Source organism: Ixodes scapularis, unplaced genomic scaffold (genome assembly GCF_016920785.2).
Source record: "Ixodes scapularis isolate PalLabHiFi unplaced genomic scaffold, ASM1692078v2 PGA_scaffold12__126_contigs__length_90152505, whole genome shotgun sequence".
Classification (NCBI taxonomy): Eukaryota; Metazoa; Arthropoda; class Arachnida; order Ixodida; family Ixodidae; genus Ixodes; species Ixodes scapularis.
Window position 1 is genome coordinate 9,927,516 of NW_024609838.1, and position 25,347 is coordinate 9,952,862.

The 25,347-nt window shown below is 45.4% G+C and overlaps 2 protein-coding genes and 1 non-coding gene across 3 annotated transcripts; 2 read left to right on the forward strand and 1 right to left on the reverse strand.

The window, feature by feature from the left end:
• Window positions 1–960: 960 nt before the first annotated feature.
• LOC115315653 lies at window positions 961–1,084 on the reverse strand. Its single transcript, XR_003917764.2, has one exon. It is a non-coding gene; the product is annotated as a U5 spliceosomal RNA (small nuclear RNA).
• Window positions 1,085–1,846: 762 nt separating this feature from the next.
• Window positions 1,847–8,110, forward strand: LOC115315631. Its single transcript, XM_040209392.3, has 3 exons — window positions 1,847–2,393; window positions 4,262–4,445; window positions 6,044–8,110. Exons 1-3 carry the CDS (start codon window positions 2,223–2,225, stop codon window positions 7,144–7,146), a joined length of 1,458 nt encoding a protein of 485 aa, XP_040065326.1. The 5' UTR covers window positions 1,847–2,222; the 3' UTR covers window positions 7,147–8,110.
• Window positions 8,111–21,756: 13,646 nt separating this feature from the next.
• LOC115311760 lies at window positions 21,757–24,994 on the forward strand. The gene is made up of 3 exons (XM_029970565.3): window positions 21,757–22,106; window positions 23,270–23,483; window positions 23,702–24,994. The coding sequence occupies exons 1-3, from the start codon at window positions 22,000–22,002 to the stop codon at window positions 24,716–24,718; spliced, it is 1,338 nt and encodes a 445-aa protein (XP_029826425.2). The 5' UTR covers window positions 21,757–21,999; the 3' UTR covers window positions 24,719–24,994.
• The last annotated feature ends 353 nt before the right edge of the window (window positions 24,995–25,347 follow it).

Here is a 25,347-nt window from a genome sequence, read left to right on the forward strand (position 1 = left end):
CGTCAACGTGAAATCGGTAAAGCTATTTATCTATTGCAGAAATGGACAAGGTAAGATCAAAGTGTCCACTGCTGGTGAATTCTTCTTTCCTGCCTCTTCTGGTTTCTGTCACAGTCGCGTTCGTTTGCGTTGCATTCAAGTTGCACTGCATGGCTGGCGGAGCTCGCTGCGCAGGTGTTCAGTGGTTTCCACCACAGTTTCCACCACGGCATGCTCCACTTTCCAAGGCTAAGTCAAATTTAGCTTTAATAAGAATGCTGATCATGATGTAGAATACTCTAGACTGTGGTAAAAGGGGAGAACTTAGTTGGTGGATGAAAAATGATAGAGGAAGTTGAGCGTCCTCGGCTACTGCTTTTATTTCCTCGGTCATTTTGGGGGCGAGGGTTCAGTTAACGGACTTCTCAGTCCTTGTTTAGATAGTACACAGCCTTTGGGAGGCACTCCCTTGATCGAATGACGTTTTAGCGTACGCCCACGTTTCATAGAACGACACTTTAGCGAATAGTCGGACGCCGCGAAGCGGCGTGTTCGGGTGGGCCAAGTGAGTTCATATTTTTGTAATGAGTTGCCGTAGACTGTCGCCGCGAAGCGGCGTAAAGCGCAGCGCGGCGGATGGGTTAACGCGCGCCCCCGTTATTCGCTAAAACGACCATTCGCTCAAATGTCGCCGTTCGCTAAAATGTCATTCGCTCTTCTGATCACATGCACACTGTTTGTGCAATAAGAATGCAATTCTGTATTACTAAGCCTGTTATCATTGACAGCTCAGGATTACGTAGATCGCTCTGGTAACCTTGATAATGACACGCTGCTTGCACATATAATCTGAAGCCTGTATGTAACCGCGAAACGCACTTCTCCGTTTTCATCTAGCTTGCGATTCTGATGCATTTCTTACCGAAGTCGCAGCAAGCGGTTCAGCGCGCACACTTCTTTCTTTGGATTTCAATATTAGGCCTCTACCAAACGGTAGTAGCCTTCCAAAAATTGGCCTATAGGCTCATTGGAGTGCCCCTCCCCACGGTAATCTTTAGTAAAAGGCGAAAGATTAGGTCGTCATAATGAGGAGAGGCCTGAGCATTGCCTAACAAATGTTGGAAAAAAGGAACCCACTCGACACGTGCTGTGTCTCCTCCGCAGTGACCTGCACCAAAGAATCAAATTACAGACTCTGATGTTTTACAAATATAGTTAATTTCTACTTTGTTTGCATTGCAACAGCACTTTACTTCACTCTCTTTTTTTATAATGCTAGTTAACTTTATAATATAGCTACAGTTTGTGTTTTTAACGGTATCGGCACTTTAGAAGCTAAACTTGACGTCATCGTTACTGTGCTGCGTTCGCTAACTCTACCCTGCATTCAACTCTTATTGGGCATAAAAGGTCTCCTGACGTCACGAGTTGAATTTTGTTTGAATTAAAAGAGAACCGATTGTGTTGTGACGTAAGGCAGTAGTATATTTATGCGTCAACGCGTTGCTGTTTACATTTATTAAAATCAATTTATAGTAAAGTTGTTTCCAGAGCAGCCAAAATTTCTCAAATGTTTAATTTCTTGTTGAGATTGGTTGGAGTCCATGGAAGTCCCGGACAAAACAACAGATCTTTCGTTTGCAAATGTACGTACTCTGAGGTAGTTTATCAATGTAGAATATTACAACCTATGACTGCAACATGCGAACACATGGACGTTCGTGCCACCAATATACCCAAAAAATATTGCACTTTTCCTCCGCCAGGTGACGTCAACTCGTTTTTGTTCTGGCTAGGTGGCGTAAGCTACCGCCTAATCCAAAGGGCTCAGCCGATTTTATTTATCCATTCATTCATTTTTCGCGCATGCGCACAAAAGTTGAACTTCATTGTTTTATTTGTTTTAGTTATATACATTTATTCATTTATTTATTAGGAAAGAACTTCAGTGGAAGGATCCGCTCGAAGTGCTCAGACTGCTCGAACCGCCTCGGAGTCTCAGCCTTGGTCTCAGCCACCCTCAGGTTCACAACGGTTCGCAACGCACCCGATAGCTAGCCTAGGGTAGCGATGAAGATTTCGTGAGCTTTTCAATATGTGGTGATGTGGTCAAGATCACGGTGGTGATGAACAGTTGAGGAAAGCCGTAGGGTACTGATGTCGCTGATCTCCACAGAGCTGGCGGTACGTGTCCATCTTGACTGAATCATTTCCACGGCTTCGACCTCCGATCCTCGTGAGCCATGCCCGGGTGTTCGGCCGACGGGTGCACTAACAGCACTGTCAAGGGTTTCCGGATGCATCGGTTCCCGGTGGACATGAAACGGAGACTCTTGTGGGCCGTTGCCATGGACAGGCGGGATCAAGGCAGCGGCAAGTTGTACCTCCCGAACCCTACCTCGGTCCTCTGCGAAGTAAGTAGCGACAACTTGCTCGGGGCTTGAGAAGGGCACCGTTGGAATTCTGCTGACCAAACCACAACAAGAAAAGCAGTTTTGCAAGGCCACGCAGCGTTCCAGAAGACAAAATGTAACAGCGGCAAAACTCATTTCCAACAGAAGTGCGAGCAAAGCCGATGACGCTTTCATTTCACGAGCGCGCCTGCATAACAGACCTGCTCAAAATGTTGCGCTCGCTCTTGTAGCGTCTCCTTCGCTCGCACTTATGCAACCAAAGTTGGTAAAAAGCATAGATTAAAAAAAAAATGAAAATTTGGGTTAAACTGAAGATTGGAGTTGTGACATATTCAAGTTCACACGGCCAGGGGTTGCGTATGCGTGCATGAAGGCGACAGTATGGCCAATAACGACAGGCAACCGTTGTGCATATGCAAGCATGTGCACCATTCATGAAGCAGTGCTGGTAGTGCATCATAGCAAGCCGCTCTTATCCGTGTTGATGTCTGCAATCGCGCTATAGCAGTGTTTGGTAAAGTACTATTGAATGAAATGTAAACAGTGTGGCCTTCTATACATGCTGCACAACCTAGAGGCAACCAGGAACAGATAAAACTGCAGAGTGGAGAGAGGGGCTTCGAGAGTATATGCATTGGAGTGGGCACACACCCTCACAGCCCCCTTTCCAGCCTGCAGTTTTATCAGTTCCTAATTGCCTCGAGGTAGCACTGCATGTCACATAGGCCACGCCCTCCAGTGTTCGCATTTCATTCATACTCGATGGTACGTCTACAAAGTACTTGAAGTAAGGTAGAAAGTAAGCGAGAGGTTATGGACTTCAAGTCAAGTACCGTAAAATTTCTAGAGATGCCCCACCCCCGAAAGGTAACCCGACCCTTATTGTTGGCTTGATTTGCTATTTTCTTTTAAACATCGAAAGATATTCCACTTCTAGTAATCGCAGTGTTTGGATCAATGATGACCTCAGCATAAATGCGTCTAGTTAGCTATGGGGGGGATATAATCGAACGTTGCTGACTGGTAAGTACAGTCATCTTTGCTTCATTGCTTCGCCACGATAGCAAGTTTGGCAGGGGCACATGATCTTAAAAGTAGCATTTTTGAAGACTTTTCTCGATTGCACAACAAAAGTTAGCCCACTTCTTATTTTCACACAATTTTCTCTCGATTTTAGGTGGGCTTTCTCTTGGGGAATTACGGTAGTAAGCACTGAGGGCACAATGCACTCTAATTAAAGTATTATAAATGCAATGTACTTTCAAAGTAAAGTACAAGTATTTTTTAACGCAATCTTTCATGAAGGAAGGAGCATGACGTCGGTCCCGTAGCTACCGCAAGCAATACTCTTGTGGAGATGTGTTCTCTCCAAATGTTTGTAGCCTCGTCGCTTGCACTGACTAAAAGAGAAGTAGCGAGAGTTTGAAATGCTGTGGGAACGCCGCCCTCAGGTACAAACTGAGCAATGCGTCGTCTGCTCGCGTTTTTAGTGATAGTAGAATATCCCTCCCAGTATTTCTTTAAACTGCAGCTGGTCTCCGCCGTTATCACCTCGTCGGTAACTACAGATGAAAGGGCTCTGCCATTTGATCAGCTATAGCACCAATCAGTGGTTTCCAGAAACCAGGGAAAGCATTGGTTGCAAAGACTCTGGAATTTTTTAGGTTGCCTTCGTGACTTTATGAGAAGAAAAAAAAAAAATGTGAAACGATACATTCGGTTTGACGGTAGCTTCGATTGTGCCGAGAGGAAAAGATTATTTATTGTGGTTGAATGGTGGTGTGTTTTTGATGGTACATAGGTGGCCTGCGTGGGCAACTTTTTGCAGACATTTAACTATGCTATCTATCATTTTTATGCAATTTCAGAAACACTTTGAGAAGACTTACTTCCTGCCGAGCGGACATCTGTCGTACAACGCGGTGCCGACGATATTTGACCACTCCAACAAAACGCCCCCAACTGTTCAAAAGACTGGGACTGCTCGGAAATCTCCGAAACCGTCGGCGCTTGAAGCTGGGTTGCATGATTATGCCTTTACTAAGAGAAAAAGTAAGTTTGGGTACATTTTTTTTTTTTTTTGTAATGAGATTAGCGTTTCCTCATTCTATTGGTCACTGAGCAAATGTGAGGTGTTGAAAATAAATCATGCTGGAATAGATTATGAAGTCCATTTGCTTTTAAAGGTAAATTTTGTCATAGTTGGACGTCAGAAACTGTAGAACTGATAACGAAAATTTGGCATGAACGTGAAGGCTGTACCATGCTTTTTCAAGAATCGGCAATGTCCCGATCATTGCCACATTTTGGTCTGCTTTTCCTAATTGGAGGCAGAAATTTGGTTTACTCAAGTATTGGATAGACGAGAAATAAGTGCATTCTCAATGAGGCAGTAAATGGTGGATGTTTATGAGTTGTGCTCCTTCAGGAAATGAATGTTCTATTGATTCAGCGTCCAATAAGACAAAAAAGAGAAATACAAGCATTTTCAAGTTGCGTTACCAGTCTCTTCAGTATGTAAATGATCTTGCATTCACAAGTGTGTGAATGGGCCTTCAAGGCCCATTCACACACTTGCGTTTCCTTACGACCGAGTTCTTGCAATCTCTTGCGACGATACAACACGCTGGCGCTGTCTATGAGGTGACCCTGGAACTCTATCACTAGACCAAAGAATTTCGCAGTATTTGAAAGATCAAATGGATGTGCTATCTATGAGGAATGGTTGTTTATAACCAGGGTTCCACGTTTTTGGTTTTTATTTTTTCGAAATTCGGCTAACTTTTTTCGGTGTTTATGTTAAAATTTAATTTTCACTTTTTTCTGCATATATTTATTCCCAAAAACTTTTCCGTTTTTTCTTTCGGTGAATATGAAAGAAACACCATCGGACACCAGATTAGATGATCCTTGTAGCTGTGAAATTTGTGATCACTCAAAGAATAACGACACATATACATATGTGGTCTTTGCTACAACTTCCGTCAGGACACACCTCAAAATTGGGGAATTCGTGGGCATAATCTTCACACGCTTCTTTTTCCTTCACATTCTGACGACGTGACCAACTGAGGTGATGACCGTACAAGACCCGACGGAATGGCAAAAAAAAAAAATCCATTGTATTTATGTTTTTAACCACAGGGAAGTTTGAGAGAGGGTGTTAAGAAAGGTATTGATGGCTTTCCTCGATGTCCTCTGAAGTGCATGAAGCGAAAAACCTTATACTAGCCCACATCCAAACTCTTTTTTTGGACCAGGAACTTGACACACTTAGCCCGATCACAGAAAGGACATAGATGTCTCGCAAAGGCCAATCCAAGACTTTTTTCGTTGCATGCTGAACCTTGGAAGAGGCCAATCACGAAGATGTCACACAATGTCGAACCTTGCAAAGTCCTCTCTCTCTCTCCCTCCCCCAACCACCTTGACGCGGTCCTAAAAAACTGACCTTTTTCGGTTAAAACCGAATTTCCGAAAATGGATTCAGCATGCTTTTATCGGTTTGAACCGAAAACTCCGAACCCTATTTTTAACATTGTCCAAAGAATTCTGCCGTCAGAAGAGTAGTCAACGCAACTTTACCCTCAACTGCTTGCTACATCATGTGGGCAAGCGGCCATTCTTTTTTGATTTCCTCATTTCCCCAGGAGCCCGTGACGAGTCGTCCCCGGAGCGAGAGCGCGCTACGGACGAAGCGGAGCATTCAGCGCAGCACACCGTGCTTGAATCCACGCTAACTGCGGCACAGGGGCTCACCCTGCTCGGGGTGCAAGGGGGTAGCGTGCCCGCGGAAGGAGAGCCAACCCACCTTGCCACGCGAGACGTTGCCGATCCCGAAACGCCCAAATCCGACTCGGCTGCGGTGCACGAAGGTGAGCCGCGCAGTTCGACCGAAGTGCAAGAGGTTAGTCAGTCTCCATCGGAGAACGTGTCGGGAGCCCAACCTGAGGCACCCTGTTCCGGAGACTCCGTAGTCCAAGGCTCCGACGGACCCGGATTGCAGGGATTGGGCCCGCCGGCACCGTACAAGTACACCATTTTCATCCCGAAATGTCCCGACTACCAGATCAGACCACGGCCTGCCCCGCCCCCTTCCAAGGTGCGCACCCCGCCCCCTCCCAAACGGCGTGTTCTTCCGAAACGGCGGGCGTCCAACCAGCCCGCACCTCGAGTACCAGCGCAGCCGGCGGCAATCAAGTTCGCCCGGCCAGCCGGCGGAAAGACCATCGAGATTGTGGTGCTCGCACCCAATCCGTCCGAAGGGGCACGAGGGGGAGTTGACGCAACCTCGTCGGACGGATCCGGCCTGCCCGTGGTGCAAGTGTCGCTGGCGCGCAAGTCCGAGCGGCGCGTTTACGACCTGCGTCACCGAATCGCGCTGCTGCAGCAGCAGAAGAAGAAGCTGACGCAGAATGTCTCCGACGCCCGGCGCAAGAGCGAGGGGCTCAGGGGGAACCTCGGCAAGTTTCTGACCGAGAACCAGGTGGAGATGCTCGAGCGTAACTCGACGCGGGGACAGAAGTGGACAGACGACACGATGCTGAGGGCCGTGCGGCTCTGGTCGGCATGCGGCACGAGCGGTTACGCCGAACTCCTCGAGCAAGGCTACCCGTTGCCTTCGGTGACCACGTTGCAGCGTCATCTTCGGAGTACCGGTGGATCACCGGACAATGGAGTGGCACCAAGCGACGGTGCGGCACCGAACGACGGTGCGGCACCGAACGACGGTGCGGCACCGAACAACGAGTGACCGGGGTTCGTAAGAATGAAGCAGCACAGAACATATTGTCGCCTCTTGTTTGGTTTGTTTGGGTGTGTAATCGTTTTGTCCGTCGGGCTTCAGCTGGAAAGATTAGGACCGTGTTGCAAAATTGACTAAATTTTACCCCAGGGTAAGTGTTTTGTACCTCTGCGTTCGAAAACCTGCCCGCGTTCAGCGTCGCTCTATCTGTGTTATCACGTGACACGACCCGCCGAAGTAGCTCGGATCTGTTTAGGTAAGATTTCAAACGCAGCCTAGTAGATGTCCCTCGCGAGATTACACTCATTTGTTTTCTAAGTTCGATTGAGTTCTGAATGTTCGCATGCTCATATATGCTTTTACCTGAGCTGCATCTCTGCGAAGTCATTTAAATTAATAAAAATTTTGTAGGATGTTTTTGCCTTCCATTCGAGTGTCGTCGAAAGCTGGAGTGATTATCGAAAGAAGTTTCATAGGGGTGCACGATTTTTTAGCAAGTCCCTGGAGTCGATAATCCCCGAAGCTGCACTTGAAACCAGCTAGAGCTCTACCGTAAAATACAGAGCATCCGCCCATTCTACGAGCGCACACCCCTCAATTTTATAGCATTAGAAAATACACAAAGGATATATCTTTGCACATGGTTTACCCTAGGAGCTTCCATCTCCCTGTTTTACATGATCATCTCCAAACTTTGAGTGGGCACTTGCTCAGAATTTTATGGTATGTATGCTGTTATGCATCTGTGTTTGCTCTACAGATGTGAGTAACATGCCAGCTTACTGATGCAGAATTGGTTAATTTAGTATATTTTTAAATGTGTTCACTTGACTTAGTCACAAACTTGTAGACTCGACCATCTCGAGAGTTCTGCACTGCGTTATAAGGTGTGCTTTTTTAGAGCGCAGCTCCTAGGCACCCGTTTTCAGGTTGAGCGGCCTCGCCGTTGCCATAACCGCGCATTGCATTATGGGACGTTTCTCCGCTAAAGTTAGCGGGAAAAATTCCCCGCTAAACTTAGCGAAAAACAAATCCCCGCTAAATTCAGCAAAAAAGATTTCCCGCTTAATTTAGCGGAAAAATTTCACCGCCACTAAATTTAGCGGAAAACTTCCCCCATTAAGTTTAGCTGAAAAATTTTTCAGGGAAGTTTTTTCGCCAAATTTGGCAGAAAATTTAGCGAAAGTTTCCCGCTAAATGGGAGGACAGGAGGAGGGGAGAGTACGGATGAGGAGGAAGGACATACCGTCCCCTCCGTACCCTCCCCTCCTCCTCAAGAGCTGCACTCTAATTTGGCATTGCAGAGAATCGTAAAACATCTCACTTTTGTGAAAATTTGTCAAAGCCATCTTTCAGCGATTTTGGACGTGTGGAAGATGTGGAACCATAGACCTTTTCCACAAGGGCGCCGCCATCTTGAATTTATGTCACTTCCAGTATGGGTGAAAACATTGTTTCGCCGTTGCCACGCCAATAGAAATTTAGGATATAAGCGTAACCGTCACACATTCTTGTTTTACCTCCCATCTACTTTTTTTACTAGTTACAGGTTGAAACGTTTTATTATCTTTTCGTCGCCCATACCGGATACGCCTATTATGTGGCTGGGTTCGAGAGTACACGAAAAAGCAACTCTAGAACATAGGGTGAGGGTAAGACGGGCCGGGGAGGAGGAAGCAGACGGAACGCTAAAGAGAGAAGGAGGTTTCCCCTCTCTTCTCCAGCGTTCCGTCTGCTTCCTCCTCCCCGACCCGTCTTACCCTCGCCCTACCTTCTTGAGTTGAATCACTACTTTACTACAAGATGCAAAACACTTTCTTTAAAGTGTTTATTATTATTATTATTATCATTATTATTATTATTATTATTATGATGCTGTGGAACTGATGTTAAGGTGACTTGAATTGGAAGGATATCGCCTCGAACTACAACAAAACAAAATAAAAAACTGCTCTTTTTTTTTTTTTTTTTTACAGGGTTGAAAGTGCACATTTGGTATTGCTAAAATTCTTCTGGACAATAAAGTAAATTTCATTGTAAAATAAAATTGGACGTAATGTTGATAAGAGGCTGGGGATTGTGAATTTTCTTGAGTAAGCCGAATGGTTGTTCGGCATTATTTAGGTCATAATGTAGAAAACCCGAGACTGTGATAAAAGCAGGAAAACGGTGTCGGAGAAAAAAGGGGAAAAGAACGTCTCAAACTCGGCTACTGCGTTTATTTCCACAATGTCTTGTATACCCACAACCTAACCACCGACCACCGACGTCGCAAGGTCGACCTTTGTTATCTAGATAACGAGCGCGTGGCTTTGTGCAAATGATCAACGAGATCAAGCCCCACGCTCGCGCCAGTAGCTTTGACAGTGTTGCACGCGAAGTATGAAACAGTATAGAGCCCCTTCATACACGCGCGCTTTTGCTTGTGCACTTTGCTTGTGCGAAAAATGGCATCTCAACCATTTTTCCGCCCAATCTTTTATGCATTTTGAAGCGCGCGCAATTTGGTGTCACTCAGCTCGAGCGCGTAGCTTTGGCTAATCCATAGACGCCATTTTACCGCCCAAGTCACGCACCGAGTGCGCGAGAGCGTCACGCGCTGGCACATTCAGGGCAAGAATGCATGTCTTCACCCTCAGACAGACAGACATCAGCGACGGTCGGAGTGCCCCGGGGAGCACGTGCGCTGACCGGCGACGAAAAGTACGCAGCAGACGAAAAAAGGAGCGAACGAGCAGCTTGCGTGCTTTCGCACAGACATGTACAAATTACTCAAAAAAGGTAGTTAAGTTACTGAGTATCGACGCCAAAAGTAATTGGAGTAGAGTAGAAATTACGCATTTGTAATAGTAATTGAGTAAACTACTAACTACTCTAAAAAGTAGCGAGTTACTTTGAAGTTACTTTCGAAGTTACTTTTCTATATTTTTGTGGTAGCAAAATGAACAGCAGTTTTGATCAACGAAAAACCCTGTGAGCCTAAAATAAATGCAGTCTATTTATACCTTGCGTTTGCGCCAAAATAATTTATTCGCTCGCAGAAGCAATTGACTTTCAAAGTTCTTGATAGGAGAGTTTTCCCCTTTTCCTTTTAAAGACGTCCCCAGCCGAGGTAAATAGACGTTCCACCGTGGCACTGAATAGAACGGCAGCGTTGAATTTGAGAAACAGGCTGTGCAGGGTCGAGTAAGCGAGTGTCGGCATCTGAGGTGTCCATGACGAAACATGTGAGGTTTGCCTCGGGTAGAGGGTCTTTTATAACAAACTTTCCTTCTTTTTTCTTTTTTCTTCGTCAAGTTGAGATTGTTATGACTGGCCCCTTTTTATTCCGACGTCGTTTGAGAGTACGCTGAGCGAGTGCACCAGACCGTCAAGGATTCAAGTCTCGCGCCACGACGATGAGATCATCCGGACGACTGCGCGTCCCGTTGTAGTGCTAGTGCTACGCTACTGAAAAAACAAATGTTTTGGTTTAACAGAAGATGAACCGAAGTATACTTCGCCGCTGACGCCGGGTCCAACAAAAGGATCTCCCAAGGGTAACTCGCAATCCTCGCCGGCGACTACAATATTCTGACGCGCCTGACACGCCTGACAAGTAAATCGTTTTTAACAAAGAGGAAGTCTCCCAGGCATGGATGGTCGGAAGGACACGAAGGAGTACGTGAACAAGCATCGTCGCTCGTATACAGTTACAGCTGGAAGCGGGAGCGTGCTCCCATGAACGGATTATCCGTGCCAGGGTTTGTGCGCGGGGGAGTCCGGCTTTGCAAAGGCGTATGCGCTGACGACAAGGCGACCATGGGAACAGGCGCCCAGCTGCGAGGTCATTCCAGTGGCGCGTCCCGTGGAACCTACCGCTTGAGTCAGAACTCTCTAAAGACAGACAACAACTCTCGGAGTGTCCCCGTCTTTCACGGTTGCAGCTGGAAACGCGGCGCCTGCGTGCATTACCGGATTAGGTCAATACCCGACGAAGGCGTGTTAAGCATCTCTTCCTGCGTTCGTGCGTGCCGGTGTTATGTTTTGGCTGCTCGTCGCCACCTCGTCGCCACCAAGGACGCCTTCCCGAACAAGGGGGCCCCTTGTTAGGGAATGCCACTTCATCTGCCGGCGTCTTATTCATTTCTGCGCTCAAACTTTCGTGATGGGCAAAATTAGCACTATATAATTTCGAAAGTAGTTAGTAATTTGAGTAGAAGTTACCTAAAAAAGGTAGTTAAATTAAACTACTAATTACCCAAATCAAGTTGTAATTGAAAGTTACCAAGTTACTCGAAAAAGTAGTTAAACTACAGTAGTTTGAGTAGAGTAGTTGAACTACGTCCAAGTCTGCTTTCGCATACACAACTCATAAGAAGTGCTTAGGTGTACCTCTATCTTCTATATATAATTAGGGTTCCGCGTTTTCGGTTTTTATTTCTTTTTAATTCGGCGTAATTTTTCGGTGTTTATTTTAATATTAATTTTTCGTTTTTTTTTTATTCGGGATATATTTATTCCCAAAGAAGTTTACCTTTTTTTCTTTTTTTTTCTTCTTTCAAAGAATTTGAAAGAAACATCATCAGACACCGGATCAGATGATCCTTGTAGCTGTGATATTTGTGATCACTCTTCGCTACAACTTCCGTCAGGACACACCTCAAAATCGCGGAATTTGCGGGCATAATCTTCAGCGCGCTTCTTTTTCCTTCCCATTTTGACGACGTGACCGTCCGAGGTGATGACCGTACAGGACCCAGCGGAATGGCAAAAGAAGAAAAAAAAAAATCATTGTATTTGTTTTTTAATTACAGGGAAGTTGGAGAGAGGGTGTTAAGAAAGGTATTGACGGCTTTCCTCGATGACCTCTGAAGTGCATGAAGCGAAAAACTTTATACTAGCCCACATCCTAACTTTTTTTTTTTTTTTTTTTTTTTTTTTAGAGAGGGGGGGGGGGGGCTTTGGGATTTTTGAACACTAAGCCCGATCACAGAAAGGGCACAGATGTCCGGCAAAAGCCAATCCAAGACATCGTTTGTTGCATGTCGAATCTTCGAATAGGGCAATCACGAACAGGTCATACAATGTCGAACCTTGCAAAGTCCTCTATCTCTCTCTCCCTCTCCCCCCCCCCCCCCCCCCTCTGCCCCCACCTCGACGCGGCCCTGAAAAACTGACCTTTTTTTTCGGTTAAAACCGAATTCTAGGAAACGGATTAGACGTAGTTTTAGTAGTTTTTTATTGGCTTAAATCGAAAACGCCGAAACTTTTTCGGTTGAAACCGAATTTCCGAAAATGGAATCGGCATAGTTTTATCGGTTTGAACCGAAAACTCCGAACCGTATATATAATAGGGCTCAAAAAAATAAAAAAATAAAAAATAGAAAAAATATTTTTTTTTTTTGCATAAGAAGCGTAAATAAAAAAAACGAGACCCAATTAATTTTAATAATTAATGAGCCTATTATGTAAATGTTTGCAACATGCGGTAAAATCGACATAAATAAATATGTCAGAACTAATACTAATCATATTGCACGTCGTTTTGTCGGCAGTTCAGGTGAAGGATTAAACAGATTATATAGCATATTAGATTCGTTAGTCCAGTGGTTCTCAACCACTGATGTTTCGCGGACCCTATGTGGATCGACGGAGATGATGGAGGATCCTGTTCGTGGCGAGGGGAAGGGAAAGATATAGGTTAATTACCATATTTATTTAATAAATGGATATAACTAAGGGCTAGTTTGTAGTATACTTCTCTCATCGACATACACACAGAAAGCTCACCCGAAAATTGGAATGCTTCTTCTCAATCTGAAAATAGACAACTTTCATGCCGGGCCTGACTGATGAGACAGGGCTTCGCGGCAGTGGCGGATCCAAGGGGGGGAGGGGGGGGGGGGGCGCCCCCCCCCCCCCCCCGCAAAGTCGATTGCCCCCCTTCCCCCCTTCTCGGAGGGCAATTTGCCGTTGGTGGACCCCCCGGTGCAAAAGAAAGAATGGACGAATAGTATATCCTTACAAATTTTCGGCTCCCCCCCCCCCCCCCCCCCACCCCCCCCAAAAAAAAAAAAAGTAAATAAATAAAAATGGAGTTCTGGATCCGCCCCTTCGTGTACCCATTGGGGTCCGGGGACCCCCCATTTGAGGACCACTGCGTTAGCTCATAAAAAGAAGACGGTGCGGTGACGGAGCGAGGGAGAATATAGGGAGTTTCGTAAACGGTGTCCGCTCTCCCGCAACGTTGTCCGCAACCCGCTACGAGATCCAGGACTCCGCCGAGAAAGCGCAGTAGCGGGGTCTTCGTTCCGGAGAGCGGAGGTGGGAAAACGGTCTACGGAAACTCCCTAATGGGAGGAAGCACGAAGGAGTGCTTGTCCGCTGCCTCTAGCCGCCGTCAAACGGTTTGCTTTGCCCTAAAAGCATACACCATATGAGCATTGTTCTGCTGTTCACTGTGAGTTGTGCAGGAGTATGGCTATAAATGTTAAAAATATAGCAAAATAAAGCTTAAAAAAATTTAAACAGAGAAGTGATAACGTTGCCCGATAGTTGTGCTGTATAGTGTGTGCATGCATGTGAAAACTACCTTTTTTATGTCATCTATCGCATAATTCCCAGTAAATACAGTGTGACCCCAGGTTTAGTCAACGAAAACCATGGGTCTTATATAACAAGCAACCGTAACAGTCATGTATTGGTAATTTTACAACGTCACTAGAATCAGTAGACCACGTTTCGGGAAGCAAAATTTCATCAAACGAAAAAGCTGAACTGACTTAAAAGTACTTCCAGCTCGTCTGCTTTATTTCGCGCTGATCGTGCATTTATGTCCAAGCATTTGAGGGAGTCTATGTACTTATCTCCTAAGAAAGATTTTACATTCGACGGAAGGAAATAACAATCACTTCACATAGCGGTTTCGGCATCAAGTGAACCTGTCGTGGTAGCCATTGCATGCAAAAGCATATCTTAAAACTTGGCAAATGTAAATATCTGAGGCATCAAACTAGTTTCTGCAAGTCGCGATATCCCTCTTGCGCACAAGGATGTTACCATTCCTATGCCTGCTGTACGGGTAGTTCATAGTTTTAGCCCACTTTTTTTGCCTTGCCTTTTTGCCTCAAACTCCGACGCTCCGAGTTTGAAACTTGGAGCGTCGGAGTAGGAGTAAAAGAGTGCGGACTTAACGCGCCCATTGATAGATGGCGTCTGGAGCAGCGTCCGAAGTAGACGTCCGAAGGTGCAGCCGACCAGCAGACGACACGCAGACGAAATCCGTTGGCAGCAAAAGCACCGTCGTTAGGCAAACGCGTTTCATTTTTCCTTTAAGTTTTTTTTTGTTTTCTTTTTTTATTGTGCGTATTTATTTATTAATCAAAGCTACATTACAAAAAGACTATGTTCATTTGAATAAACCATGGTTGTCGCGAGCAGGTAGCGCCATCTATCAATACGAGCGCCAAACCATCCCCGCTACTGGGCTTGCATGGCCGTCTGCGTCGCCGCCCGCCGTTGACCCTGACAGGTTTCTTGGCTCTATTTTTTTTTTAAGAAAGAAAGCTACGCTTTGTAATTTTACAAAAAAAAAAAAAAAAAAAATCTTTTAGCCTTTTCATTTTAGTGAAGAAGGAAGACCAGCGAAGCTGTACCATGGTGGGAATGAAGTAATGGCCGGCCGCAAGTTGGCATATATTTTACGTGTAAAAAGATTCGTCGCTATCTGTTTATCTTTATTTGTATCTCTATTATGTATGGTTTAATATATGTTGTGCGTGTTTATTATCTTTTGTGCGCGAAAAGATTCGTCACTATGCTCCACTTTTATTTCTATTCCGTACAGTTTATTATCCGCGTTATCTTGCTCTGAGGCTCCCAGTATGGGAGCCTTCGGCTTTGTCAAGCTGTCTATTTGACAGCCTTTTCTGCAGGCCTCCCGCATCGTGTGTTTTGGGGTCAAAATAAACATTATTATCATTATATAAACGTATCATCCGATTCGGCCTTCGTACAGCACACTGCCACAGAACAAGTTTCGCGCCATGTCTCATTTTTCGTTGTCTGGTCGGACGGGGTGATTGGCTCCCTTGAGTGCGCTTCTCCCCGGGTACCGGTGCGCTGTGGAGAGGCGCGCCAGTGCCCAGAGCAGAGCATCGGTTTCGACTCAAATAAATATATATATATAAACGAAATTGTGCAGATGAATGAACCGTACTTAATCCAATGAATTAAAGAATTATATATATATATATATATATATATATATATATATATATATATATATATATATATATATGGGTGGTTTCATCTGCAAAAAGGGTCGAATTTTTAATTTCGATGAAAAACATATATCTTATGGCGCCGTTTCTAAAACCGCAGTCGACACAAACCGCAAGTTCGTCGGATATTTTGTTCTCGACTTATAAATTTTTAAAGAGGCCGCGGCGAAAAGCAAGTGTTTTTCACACCCGTCGTGGGTCGGATGTTTCGCATGATCTCCCGCCATGGATTTTCAGTCCACATTATATTATCTTTTTTGAAGCACTCTGTGGACACATTTAAAAGGCTCCAATACCATGAAATAATTTTAGGCCTTTTGCTTTTTTTCTGTAAAAATGTCAAAAACGCCTCCTCGGTCAATTGTTGCCGAACTTTGACAATTAATTACTGGCGATCTACTTGAGTTACACCGATATTTTTTATGTCCACGGAGAGCCAAAAACACGCTCTTTATATTTATTATAAAATGCCTTGGCTGTGTAAAATATCCTTTGCGGTACGTTTACGTTAATATTATGCAAAAACCAAAAAGTACCATTTTTGAAATTGATTTTCTCAAAAAACCCATTTTTTATTTTTTTTATTTTTTGTTAAAATGTAGATATGATAGTTGTCTACACGAAAATAAAGTCTAGAAAGTGTATATTTTGTTTGCATGTTTTATATTTAGGCCTCAATATCGGGAAAAGACGTCTTTGTTTTGCAAGACCTAAGTCAGACATAGCGACCCATGCGTCTCTATGAATTGTGAAAAAAGTTTTCTTGAATTTTCTTTTGCATTTTGTAATCAATTATAAACGGATTTCGTGGTATTGAATATTTATGTATGTTTTGATAAGAGCGGGAACCATGAGATACATATCTAACCAAATCAGCAGGCCTAGTAGACTTTCAATAACCAAAAGGCACAGACGTTGTATTGTTTCAATTTATAAACCTTTCAAAGTAAACTAGCACGACTAGCTATTAGCTGTCATATTACTAAGACAAAGAAAGTCACCACATCGTCGATATATTATATACAATTCTTTACGAAACCAAACACTGGGGCTTGTTCACCGCACATCGCACAGGTCACCAGGGAATGTCCTTTCACTTCCGTAATACACAAAAGTGGTGACACAGAAACGGTCCGAAACACACAGAGAGTGTGTCATGGAGAGGGGTAGGAAATAAAAATAAATAAATAGGAATTAAATTGCCCAACTCCGATCTTAACGAAAATTGCGTTAAAAAAAGAATAAAGCATTTAGGTTCGAGCGGTGGCAAGGCGATAGGTCCACGCCTGGCAGAGAGTCAGATAAAGAAGTCGACGGCACGTAAAAGTAAAAAAAAAAAAAAAAAAAAAAAAAATCAATAATTTAATATAGACGGGAAAACTCAGCCGCACATGGCAAGAACAAAAACCAACTCCCCCGGGCATTCCCTAAACGGGACGCAACCAAATGCGTGCGAACACGCTCTCTACATCACCGCCAGACCGCTACGCCATGACGAAATAAACCCAACAACTGAACAGTGCTAACAAACAGTTAGTAAGAAAACACTGAAAAAAAAAAAAAAAAAAAACGTTCAGAAAAAACCGCACTTGAGAAACAAAGTTCAGCGGGGCGAAGAAACACACACGAGTCGGTCCCACGACATTGAAGTCTGGCAGGATGACGGCGTCCAGATATAAGGACAGAACGAGCGGGTTGGTGGGGATAATTAAACTTAAACACTCCCTTCTCGTTTTCTTCCTCAAGTTTAATAGATAACCCTTCGGTGCTATCGGATCTCCCCGGAGAGAGAGAGAGAGCACGGCCGTTTCAAGGTAAGGATAGGGCGCTCGAAGCTAGGGCAAACAGGCGGTATCGTTTCACGCATGCACGGATGGCTGGTTTCAAATTTCCCCACATCCCTAACGAAACCGGCCCATCTTTGTGTGTGCGTCTGCGGGATTTCTGCCCCGCGCCGCCGGTTTTAGCGCGCACGCGGCGTTGGTTTGGCTGGCAGAACAGTTGTTGACCGTCGACATTGTAAGGCCGTGGTGTCCTCATCCTTTCAGGCAACGATTCCTTTGCTTTCCCTTGTGCAATACTCTGACAGACTCCTCCTGGGTGGCTGTCACTGTTCGCCGCGTCAACGAAACAATCGTACCATTTCACTCCTTGTGACATAGGGTGCGCTGCTCGCTTTACTGTCACGGGCCGTCCCATCTAACACAACGAGCGCGAACGGTCGTGGTCCTCTGCTGGCTCCGAAAGGGCAGGACGTTCATGCAGGCCAATGAGGGCCCCGAATCAAGAAGACGTTTGCCGACTCCTACACGTTAAAAATTTACGACACCTGCTGGTCTGTTAAGAAGTGTTGCTTTCTATTTTTGGAACTCCTCCGATGTAGCTTGCCGCCTATAATAAAATTTAAATATTCAATAATTATATCAGGGTGGAAATACTGTATTTCGTTTTTATGTGGGAACGTTGAAAAAAAAAAAAAAAAAAAACTATTTCCAAGCTTGTGAAGACGCGCAATTCGCAAGTCCATTTCGAGCCGTAAAAACACGTTTTTGTACGATATTGATGCTTAAATGTAGAACATACAAACAAAATATACACTTTCTAGGCTTGATTTTCGTGTAGACAACTATCATATCTATATTTGAACAAAAAATAAAAATAAAAACATGTTTTTTTTTTTTTTAGAAAATCAATTTCAAAAATGGTACTTTTTGATTTTCTCATAATATTAACGTAAACGTACCGCAAAGGATATTTTATACAGCCAAGGCATTTTATAATAAATATAAAGAGCGTGTTTTGGGCTCTTCGTGGACATAAAAAATATCGATGTAACCCAAGTAGATCGCCAGTAATTAATTGTGAAAGTTCCTCAACAATTGACCGAGGAGGCGTTTTTGACATTTTTACAGAAAAAAAGCAAAAGGCCTAAAATTATTTCATGGTATTGGAGCCTTTTAAATGTGTCCACAGAGTGCTTCAAAAAAATAATATAATGTGGACTGAAAATCCATGGCGGGAGATCAAGCGAAACATCCGACCCACGACGGGTGTGAAAAACACTGCTTTTCGCCGCGGCCTCTTTAAAAATTCATAAGTCGAGAACAAAAAATCCGACGAACTTGCGGTTTGCGTCGACTGCGGTTTTAGAAACGGCGCCATAACATATATTTTTTTCATCGAAATTAAAAATTCGACCCTTTTTGCCTGCACGATTTGAGATGAAACCACCCATATATCATGCCAACTCGGGTCATTTAGGCCTCCACTGCAGAGCGTGTGGATGTTCTCCCCTCCTAGACAAATGCACCATACTGGGACAGAGCAGGGACAAAACGACGCGGGAAATAGTAGAAACCGCTAACATTGTAAGGCTAGATAGGATATGTGTTAGCACTCCTTCGCTAGCCTTAACGGAAAAAGAGCTGAACTATATAGAAAAAGCACAGTAGCAACGTCCGCTGTACAGGGAATTCATTACTTTTTTCCTTCTATATTTTTTCTTCCTTCTATATTTTTTCTTCCTTCTATATTTTGTTTTTAATCCTTTCTCTGTTCTTGCCTTTTCTCTTTTTCATATGATCCTTGTTTTTTTTTGTTTCACTGCCATTTGCATCGGAGTGAGTGAAGATGAAGATGAGGCATAATACATTTGAGTTGTCAGTCAGCGCTGCGCGAGTGTTCTTCCTGTGTATGCGTGATTTTCCTTTTTAAGTGTGTCTGATCTTGTGCGCTGTGAAGCATTATCATAGTATATAGGTATATTTATTATATCATTAATATTAATAATGAACAGTAATGGCCCTAGAATTGATCCTTGAGGTACACCATACCTTATATGTTTCTTGCAAAGATTAAAATTTATTAATTTTTACATATTGTGACCTGTCAGATAAATAGCTGCGAATTAAATCCCAAGTTACCATAATATGATAACTTTAATAAAAGAATGTTGTGTTTCATTGAATCAAACGCTTTGCAAAAGTCTAAGAAGATTCCTACAGTGCAGAGTTGATTTTCAACACTACTTATCAGCTTATCCTTAATAAGTAACAATGCCTTTTCTGTCGACTTATTTTTCTGGAAACCGTATTATTGTTTTACAATGATTTTTCTTTTTGTCAGGTAATTTGAAAGTCGAACATTTATAACATGCTCTTGGTCTATAATTATTTACATTGTTATGTGGGCCCCCTTTATGTATTACACACACTCAAGCTAGTTTCATTTTCTTTTTTAATATGCTAGTCAGTGTTGAAGTGTTGCAAATATGTCCAGGGGTCCGGGTACGACTTAAAAAATGAGATACTGCTTTGATCGGTATAGCCTTTAAGCCGTCGGCTCCAGCTGCTGTGTTATTTTTAAAGGCAAATATTAATTATCTCCTCTTCTGTCACAGGGTTACGAAAAATTGAGCTTGCATATCCAACCGAAGGCATGTAAAAATCAATACTATACAGTTGAGGATGCAGCGGGAGAGGCCCCGGAATTTAAGAAATTAGTGTTAAATTTATTAGCCATTGAGGAATTAGGATACAAAACGCCATCAATTAATGCCTCGTTAGGAAGTATATCACGTGGCCGAGTGATAAAGCTCCCTAGGCTATTCCAAATTTTTTTGGGGATCATTTTAAGGATAATTTATTCCCATGATACAACTTATGAGCTTTCTTAATATCTGCATTTAACTCATTTCTATATTTCTTATATTCGCGTAATATTGCTTCATCCCTCGTTTTTATGAAATTATCGTAAAGTTTATCCGATGATTGATTCGTCGGAATCAATCATCAATCAATCTAGGTCACGATAGCTCAGTGAGCTACCGAGATCTAGATTGAGCTCCGAAGACATCGCTTTTGTATTAATTGCGGCTTAGTCAATGCTCCCAAGTTCTTTCTGCTTCCTACTGGCGCCTCTTATTTCCCCGAGTTTCCCACCATACTCCTACAGGAGGCACCTTAGCCGAGGAAAAATTATACTAAAGACAACTCAAGACATCCTGCAGAATTTGATGTCACCCGATTACGCGTTCTGTACCGAAAATAACAAAGGAGGATTTTCCGCTTAACATGGAAGTTGTTTAAAGCTTAGTGAACCGTAACCAAAGACAACAGATTTGGAACAATGAGTATTCCGAACAAGGCCAAGATCGATGCGCAGGAGCAGCCCTGTTTCCGTTGCTATCCGAGCTTGCCATCGCGCTCCTGGCACTGCCCATGTCGAATGCCACCGTGGAGAGAGTATTCAGTCACGTCTCCCTCACAAAGTCAGGCCTAAGGAAGAACATCTCCCTTCCAACTCTTCAAAACGTCCTCTATGTAAAGCTTGCTTTCCTTGGGAAGAACGAGTGCTGTAGGGACATCACGTACCCTTCTGAAGAAGTTTTTGTCCGTTTTAACACGGAAATCATGTATGAGGCGAGTAAGCTAGGCACGAGCGAGTGCTTCACATCTATGTGACTGTAAAAAAACGTGCGTGGAAAATTTTTGTACTTTTGTGTTTGAAATAAAACGTTCGATACATTTCAAAATATCGTAGATCTTGCAAGCTGCTCCTAAACCCTAGGTATGCAGAAGCGGTGCTTTTGAATTGAGCTCGCGCATTCGAGCTCACGATTTTCCGGGCTCTGCAGAAGATGGCTACTTTTGGGCTACATAAATCTCTTGCATTGGGCTACTTTTGGGCTACACCGTCTGGCTTTTGGTGGTTTGAGCTAGACCTGGCAGCAACCCTGCCCACGAGGCAGTTTCATGCGGCCCCCGACACCGGCACGACACCACAGAAAGAGCCCCCCCCCCCCCCCCCTCCTTTTTTTTTCCCTCAATGACCACGTGACAGTTTTGACATCAAATGGGGCTAGACATGCGAACAAGAAGCACTCCCAATTAGCATTGTCTGGCATCCCCATACTTGGACAGAGAACGTTTCCACTTTCTTTTGTCTTCCCTTCCCCCCAGCCCCTTAGCGACATACCGTCTGGCCCCTCGATGTCGGCTTCGTGACGACTGGGCCGCCGCTGCTAAAGGTTGCCGACCCCTGCTTTAGAGTATGGTTACATCATGGTGGTGGGCTAGCCCACCGTACTTTAATTAGGGGATAACAATAATACTGTTTATTAGCTCAGGAGAGCCGCGGCACCGCAGAATGGCAAAATACCATGAAGGCCCGCGGTGTCGCGTCTCTACTCTGTTTCACCTTGTGTTGTACCGCAGGAAAGGCTACAAACGCGAGCTTCTAGCTCTATGGCACACCTCGGCGGCACAAGCTCTCGTGCACCAAGGGCAGCTGCCAACGCTATGAGCTCGCGCTTCTAGCCTTTGCTGCGGTACAACATAAGGTGATTACGTGATGATGATGATGATCTGCAAGATGAAAGTGCATGGTGAGGAAAAGACTCGAGATCAACCCCATTCACCCGTGAATCCATTCAGCGGAACAGTCGACCAAAAGAATCCAAGCCAAGTAAAGAGCCTCGAGCTCCGCTCGTGGCTCGGGCCCGCAGCCCAGCCGAACCAGGGGCTACCCGTCGGTGCGCGCAAGAGCAGCGCCAGCCTGGACCGGCTGTGGGATGCCGTTAACTGCCCGTGGGTAGGGCATGACCGGCCTGCCCTCGGTCGTCTGTACCGTGGTCATACTTCTTCGCGTCGCCTTCACGGCCGCGGGAGGCATGTCTCGCCGACGCGTCCAGCAGGCCGTCTCCAGGTGAGCTCGTCACCGCCCTCCGCGTCGCCAGGGGGGCTATGTTGCGCTTTTTGCACTCCCAGGAGACTTGGAAGAGGGAAGTCACGTCAACGATACAGCAAACGCAGATTGGATGTTGACAGAGAAAACAAAATCAACATCCAATCTGTATTTGCTGCGTTGTCGACGTCACTTCCCTCTTCCAAGTCTCCTGGGAGTGCAGAAAGCGCAACATAGCCCCCCTGGGGTGCTATGTTGCGCTTTTTGGACTCCCAGGAGACTTGGAAGAGGGAAGTGACGTCAACGACTATAGCAAACGCAGATTGGATGTTGACAGAAGAAAACAAAATCAACACCCAATCTGCGTTTGCTGTGTCGTTGACGTCACTTCCCTCTCCCTAGTCTCCTGGGAGTCCAAAAAGCGCAACATAGCCCCCTGGTGTCACTATACATGGATGGTGAAGATCTGGTGCTGTGCACCATATTTTTGGCAAGTAACGACAAGAACGCGCGTGATGAAGCACGTTTTGCGGTCGAAACATGGCGTCTTTCAGTTCTTTCTTCTGCTGACACGCCGACATTTCCTTCCCAAAATCTGCCCCGTCACGTTGCTGAAGTGAAGCACCTGCGCATATGCCGTGCCAACAGCAGCTCCCACACAGCAGCCTTACGTCACAACCGCGTGTTTTCTATAGAATGAAATACCGCGGAAGCTCCTCAAATGTACTGCTATGAGTCTGCTTCCTCTTCAGCGTTGCGAAGCTCTTGTTTTGCAGCCGGGCAGCATACAAAGGCGTAAAATTGTACACATTCGTGCATTTTTTTTTTTTTTTAGGGGCAAAGCGGGGCGGACATTACGACTCATCCCAGCCAATCCAGCTATGTGAACTGTGCACATGATATATGCTTTCCGCGTGTCACTTCGCTTCTTCGCGGAGGCTACATCTCTCATCCACTGCTGGGAGACAAGTTGCCCGCAGACTACATTCCATGCTGTATAAACATACACAAACCCCAGTTTTCTCGAAGGTCACGGGAAAACTCTCACGGCCTTCGATTGGCTCCGATGCCTCGCATCCGCTGTGTCTTTGAGTAAGATGAAACGGAGCTATAGTACCATCCTTGGCAGCTACGTGCCTATATTAAGAATACTATGACAACACTCAAGGAAACTTTCCCTCCAGGGATACGTGTTCGCGGGCGGGCGAAGGCCTCCGTACCGCCCTGGAAAAAGCGCAGCACCTTCCGCTACCGCAGCTCCTCAACCGGATGCTCAAGGAGTCGTCCGGCCAGTCTGACTCGGGCCCCTTGCAGCTGGTCGTGCTGGACGACGACGCGGATGACACTGTAGTCCTTGAGGACGGCACCGCCTGGAAGCCGTACCGGGAGGTGGACGAGGTACGGCTCATCCGCTTCAAATAGCACCCTTTTACACCCTTAAAACGCGAAGGATGTTCCACGCGGCAGCCCCACTCTTAGGGTTAGAAAGGGTGTATTGCTGGAAATAAGGGTGCTGAAAGCGTGTAGCCATGGGTGGGAGTCTCTGAACACCCTTTTTACACCCGGGCGTAAAATTTATTTCAATGCGCATTGACATCGGATTTCGTGGTTTGCAGGTGAAAGCGGCTGGCGAGTACGTCGGGATCCTTCCCGAGACCAAAGCAATTTCGCCAGATGCAGACGACAACGCGGTGATCGACACTACACGGGCCAGGTCACCCGTTCCTCCAGTCCTCGAGAGGGACCTTCAAGCGGACGTCTTCGAGGTGGACAACGCGATCGACAAGGCGGGTAGCCCTGGCGCGCGGGAGCTCGGAGACTTCAAAACCAGAAGTCCTCAGCATGTTGCCACGTCACCCCCGAAAGACGTTGCCATTCAGCCCAGGCCTGACCTCGGGCGAAGTCTTCAAGACGGACGTTCCGAGGCCGTCTGCGAGCAGAAGTCTGCCAAGACCTCTCTGCCGGACGTCCGTTCCCGTCTCCAGGATGGGACCGCATCGGTTCCTCCAAGGTCCCTCCCCGAAATCCCTAGAGCCACCCAAAACGAAGGGAACACTTTTGAGGCCGTACCCACGAAGCCTCAGCTGGAGGACGTCTCTTCGTCGAATGTCGCGGTCCTGCTCGGTCCTTTACAGAAGGACATCTCTTCGAAGTCTCGAATTCAGAAGGCCATTTCCTCGGACGTGGAGGACACCGAACAAGTCTCTAATCTCGATGTAGTCAGGGCCTGTTCCCCGGATGCTGGGACGCTAGTTAACGCAAAGTCCAGGTCAGAAGACAGCATGAGCCACATAGAAGATAAGCTCGAACAACACAAACTTTACGCCGACGCTTCAGTCAAATTGCCCGCGGTATCAATACCGGTGAAATCGTACGAGCCAGCTTTGAGGGCTCGTTCCACGGTAGCGGTGAAGAGCCAGATGTTGCAGACGGAGCACGGGGGGTATCAGGTGTCATCAGTCGGCACACAAACGGCATCGGATGGCAAGGCAACGGCCTGGTACACGTTTTCACGGAGACCGCCAAAAGCAGGTGGCGGCAGCGCTGTCAGCCTTCTTCGTCCTATTGTATTTTTACCTTTGCTACGCGCTGGTCGCCTGGGCAAAGGAATTCTACGAGACGGATATCCGTGAGGACCTCGACTTTCTTTAGCAAGCCAAGTCACTGGCGATTCTGTCGAGTTAGCGCCAAAAAGAGAGAAAGGAGGTTGGCTTAACAACACCCCCATCCACCCGATTTTTTATTAAAAACAAAAAGAAAACAAACGTCGTCACATTTGGTATGTACCGCGGCAAGCGTTAGAAATGTGAGCACATAGCTTCCGAACGTGCTTCTGTTGTATGAAAGTTCGTGGAGTTAAACGGATACGCTATATCTTTAAAGAGACCATGAAATGATTTCTCAACTTCTTCTTCGGCTTTGACCCTCAACTCAAAAGCGAAATGAAAAATATCCCGTGGTCGGGAAGCGCTTTGGCACCGGAGGCAATGACTCCAAGTTTCTACCATGCTTTTTAAGCACGGCATGGAACGATGGAACTTCGGTTCGGCTGATGTGCTTTGGCAATGCGGATGCATCACAGCGAAGAGGAGAAGTTTCGAAGGAAAAAAAAGTACGAAATAGTCCGCTATATCTTTTTAAATTTCGACCCGAAAAACAGGGTTTAGGCTTTTTACGCTCGTGTACTAGTTTTATTTTGCCGCACTAAACTATATATCCGATTAGTGAACTCCCAGTTTATCCTAGCCGAAAATCTGTTTCA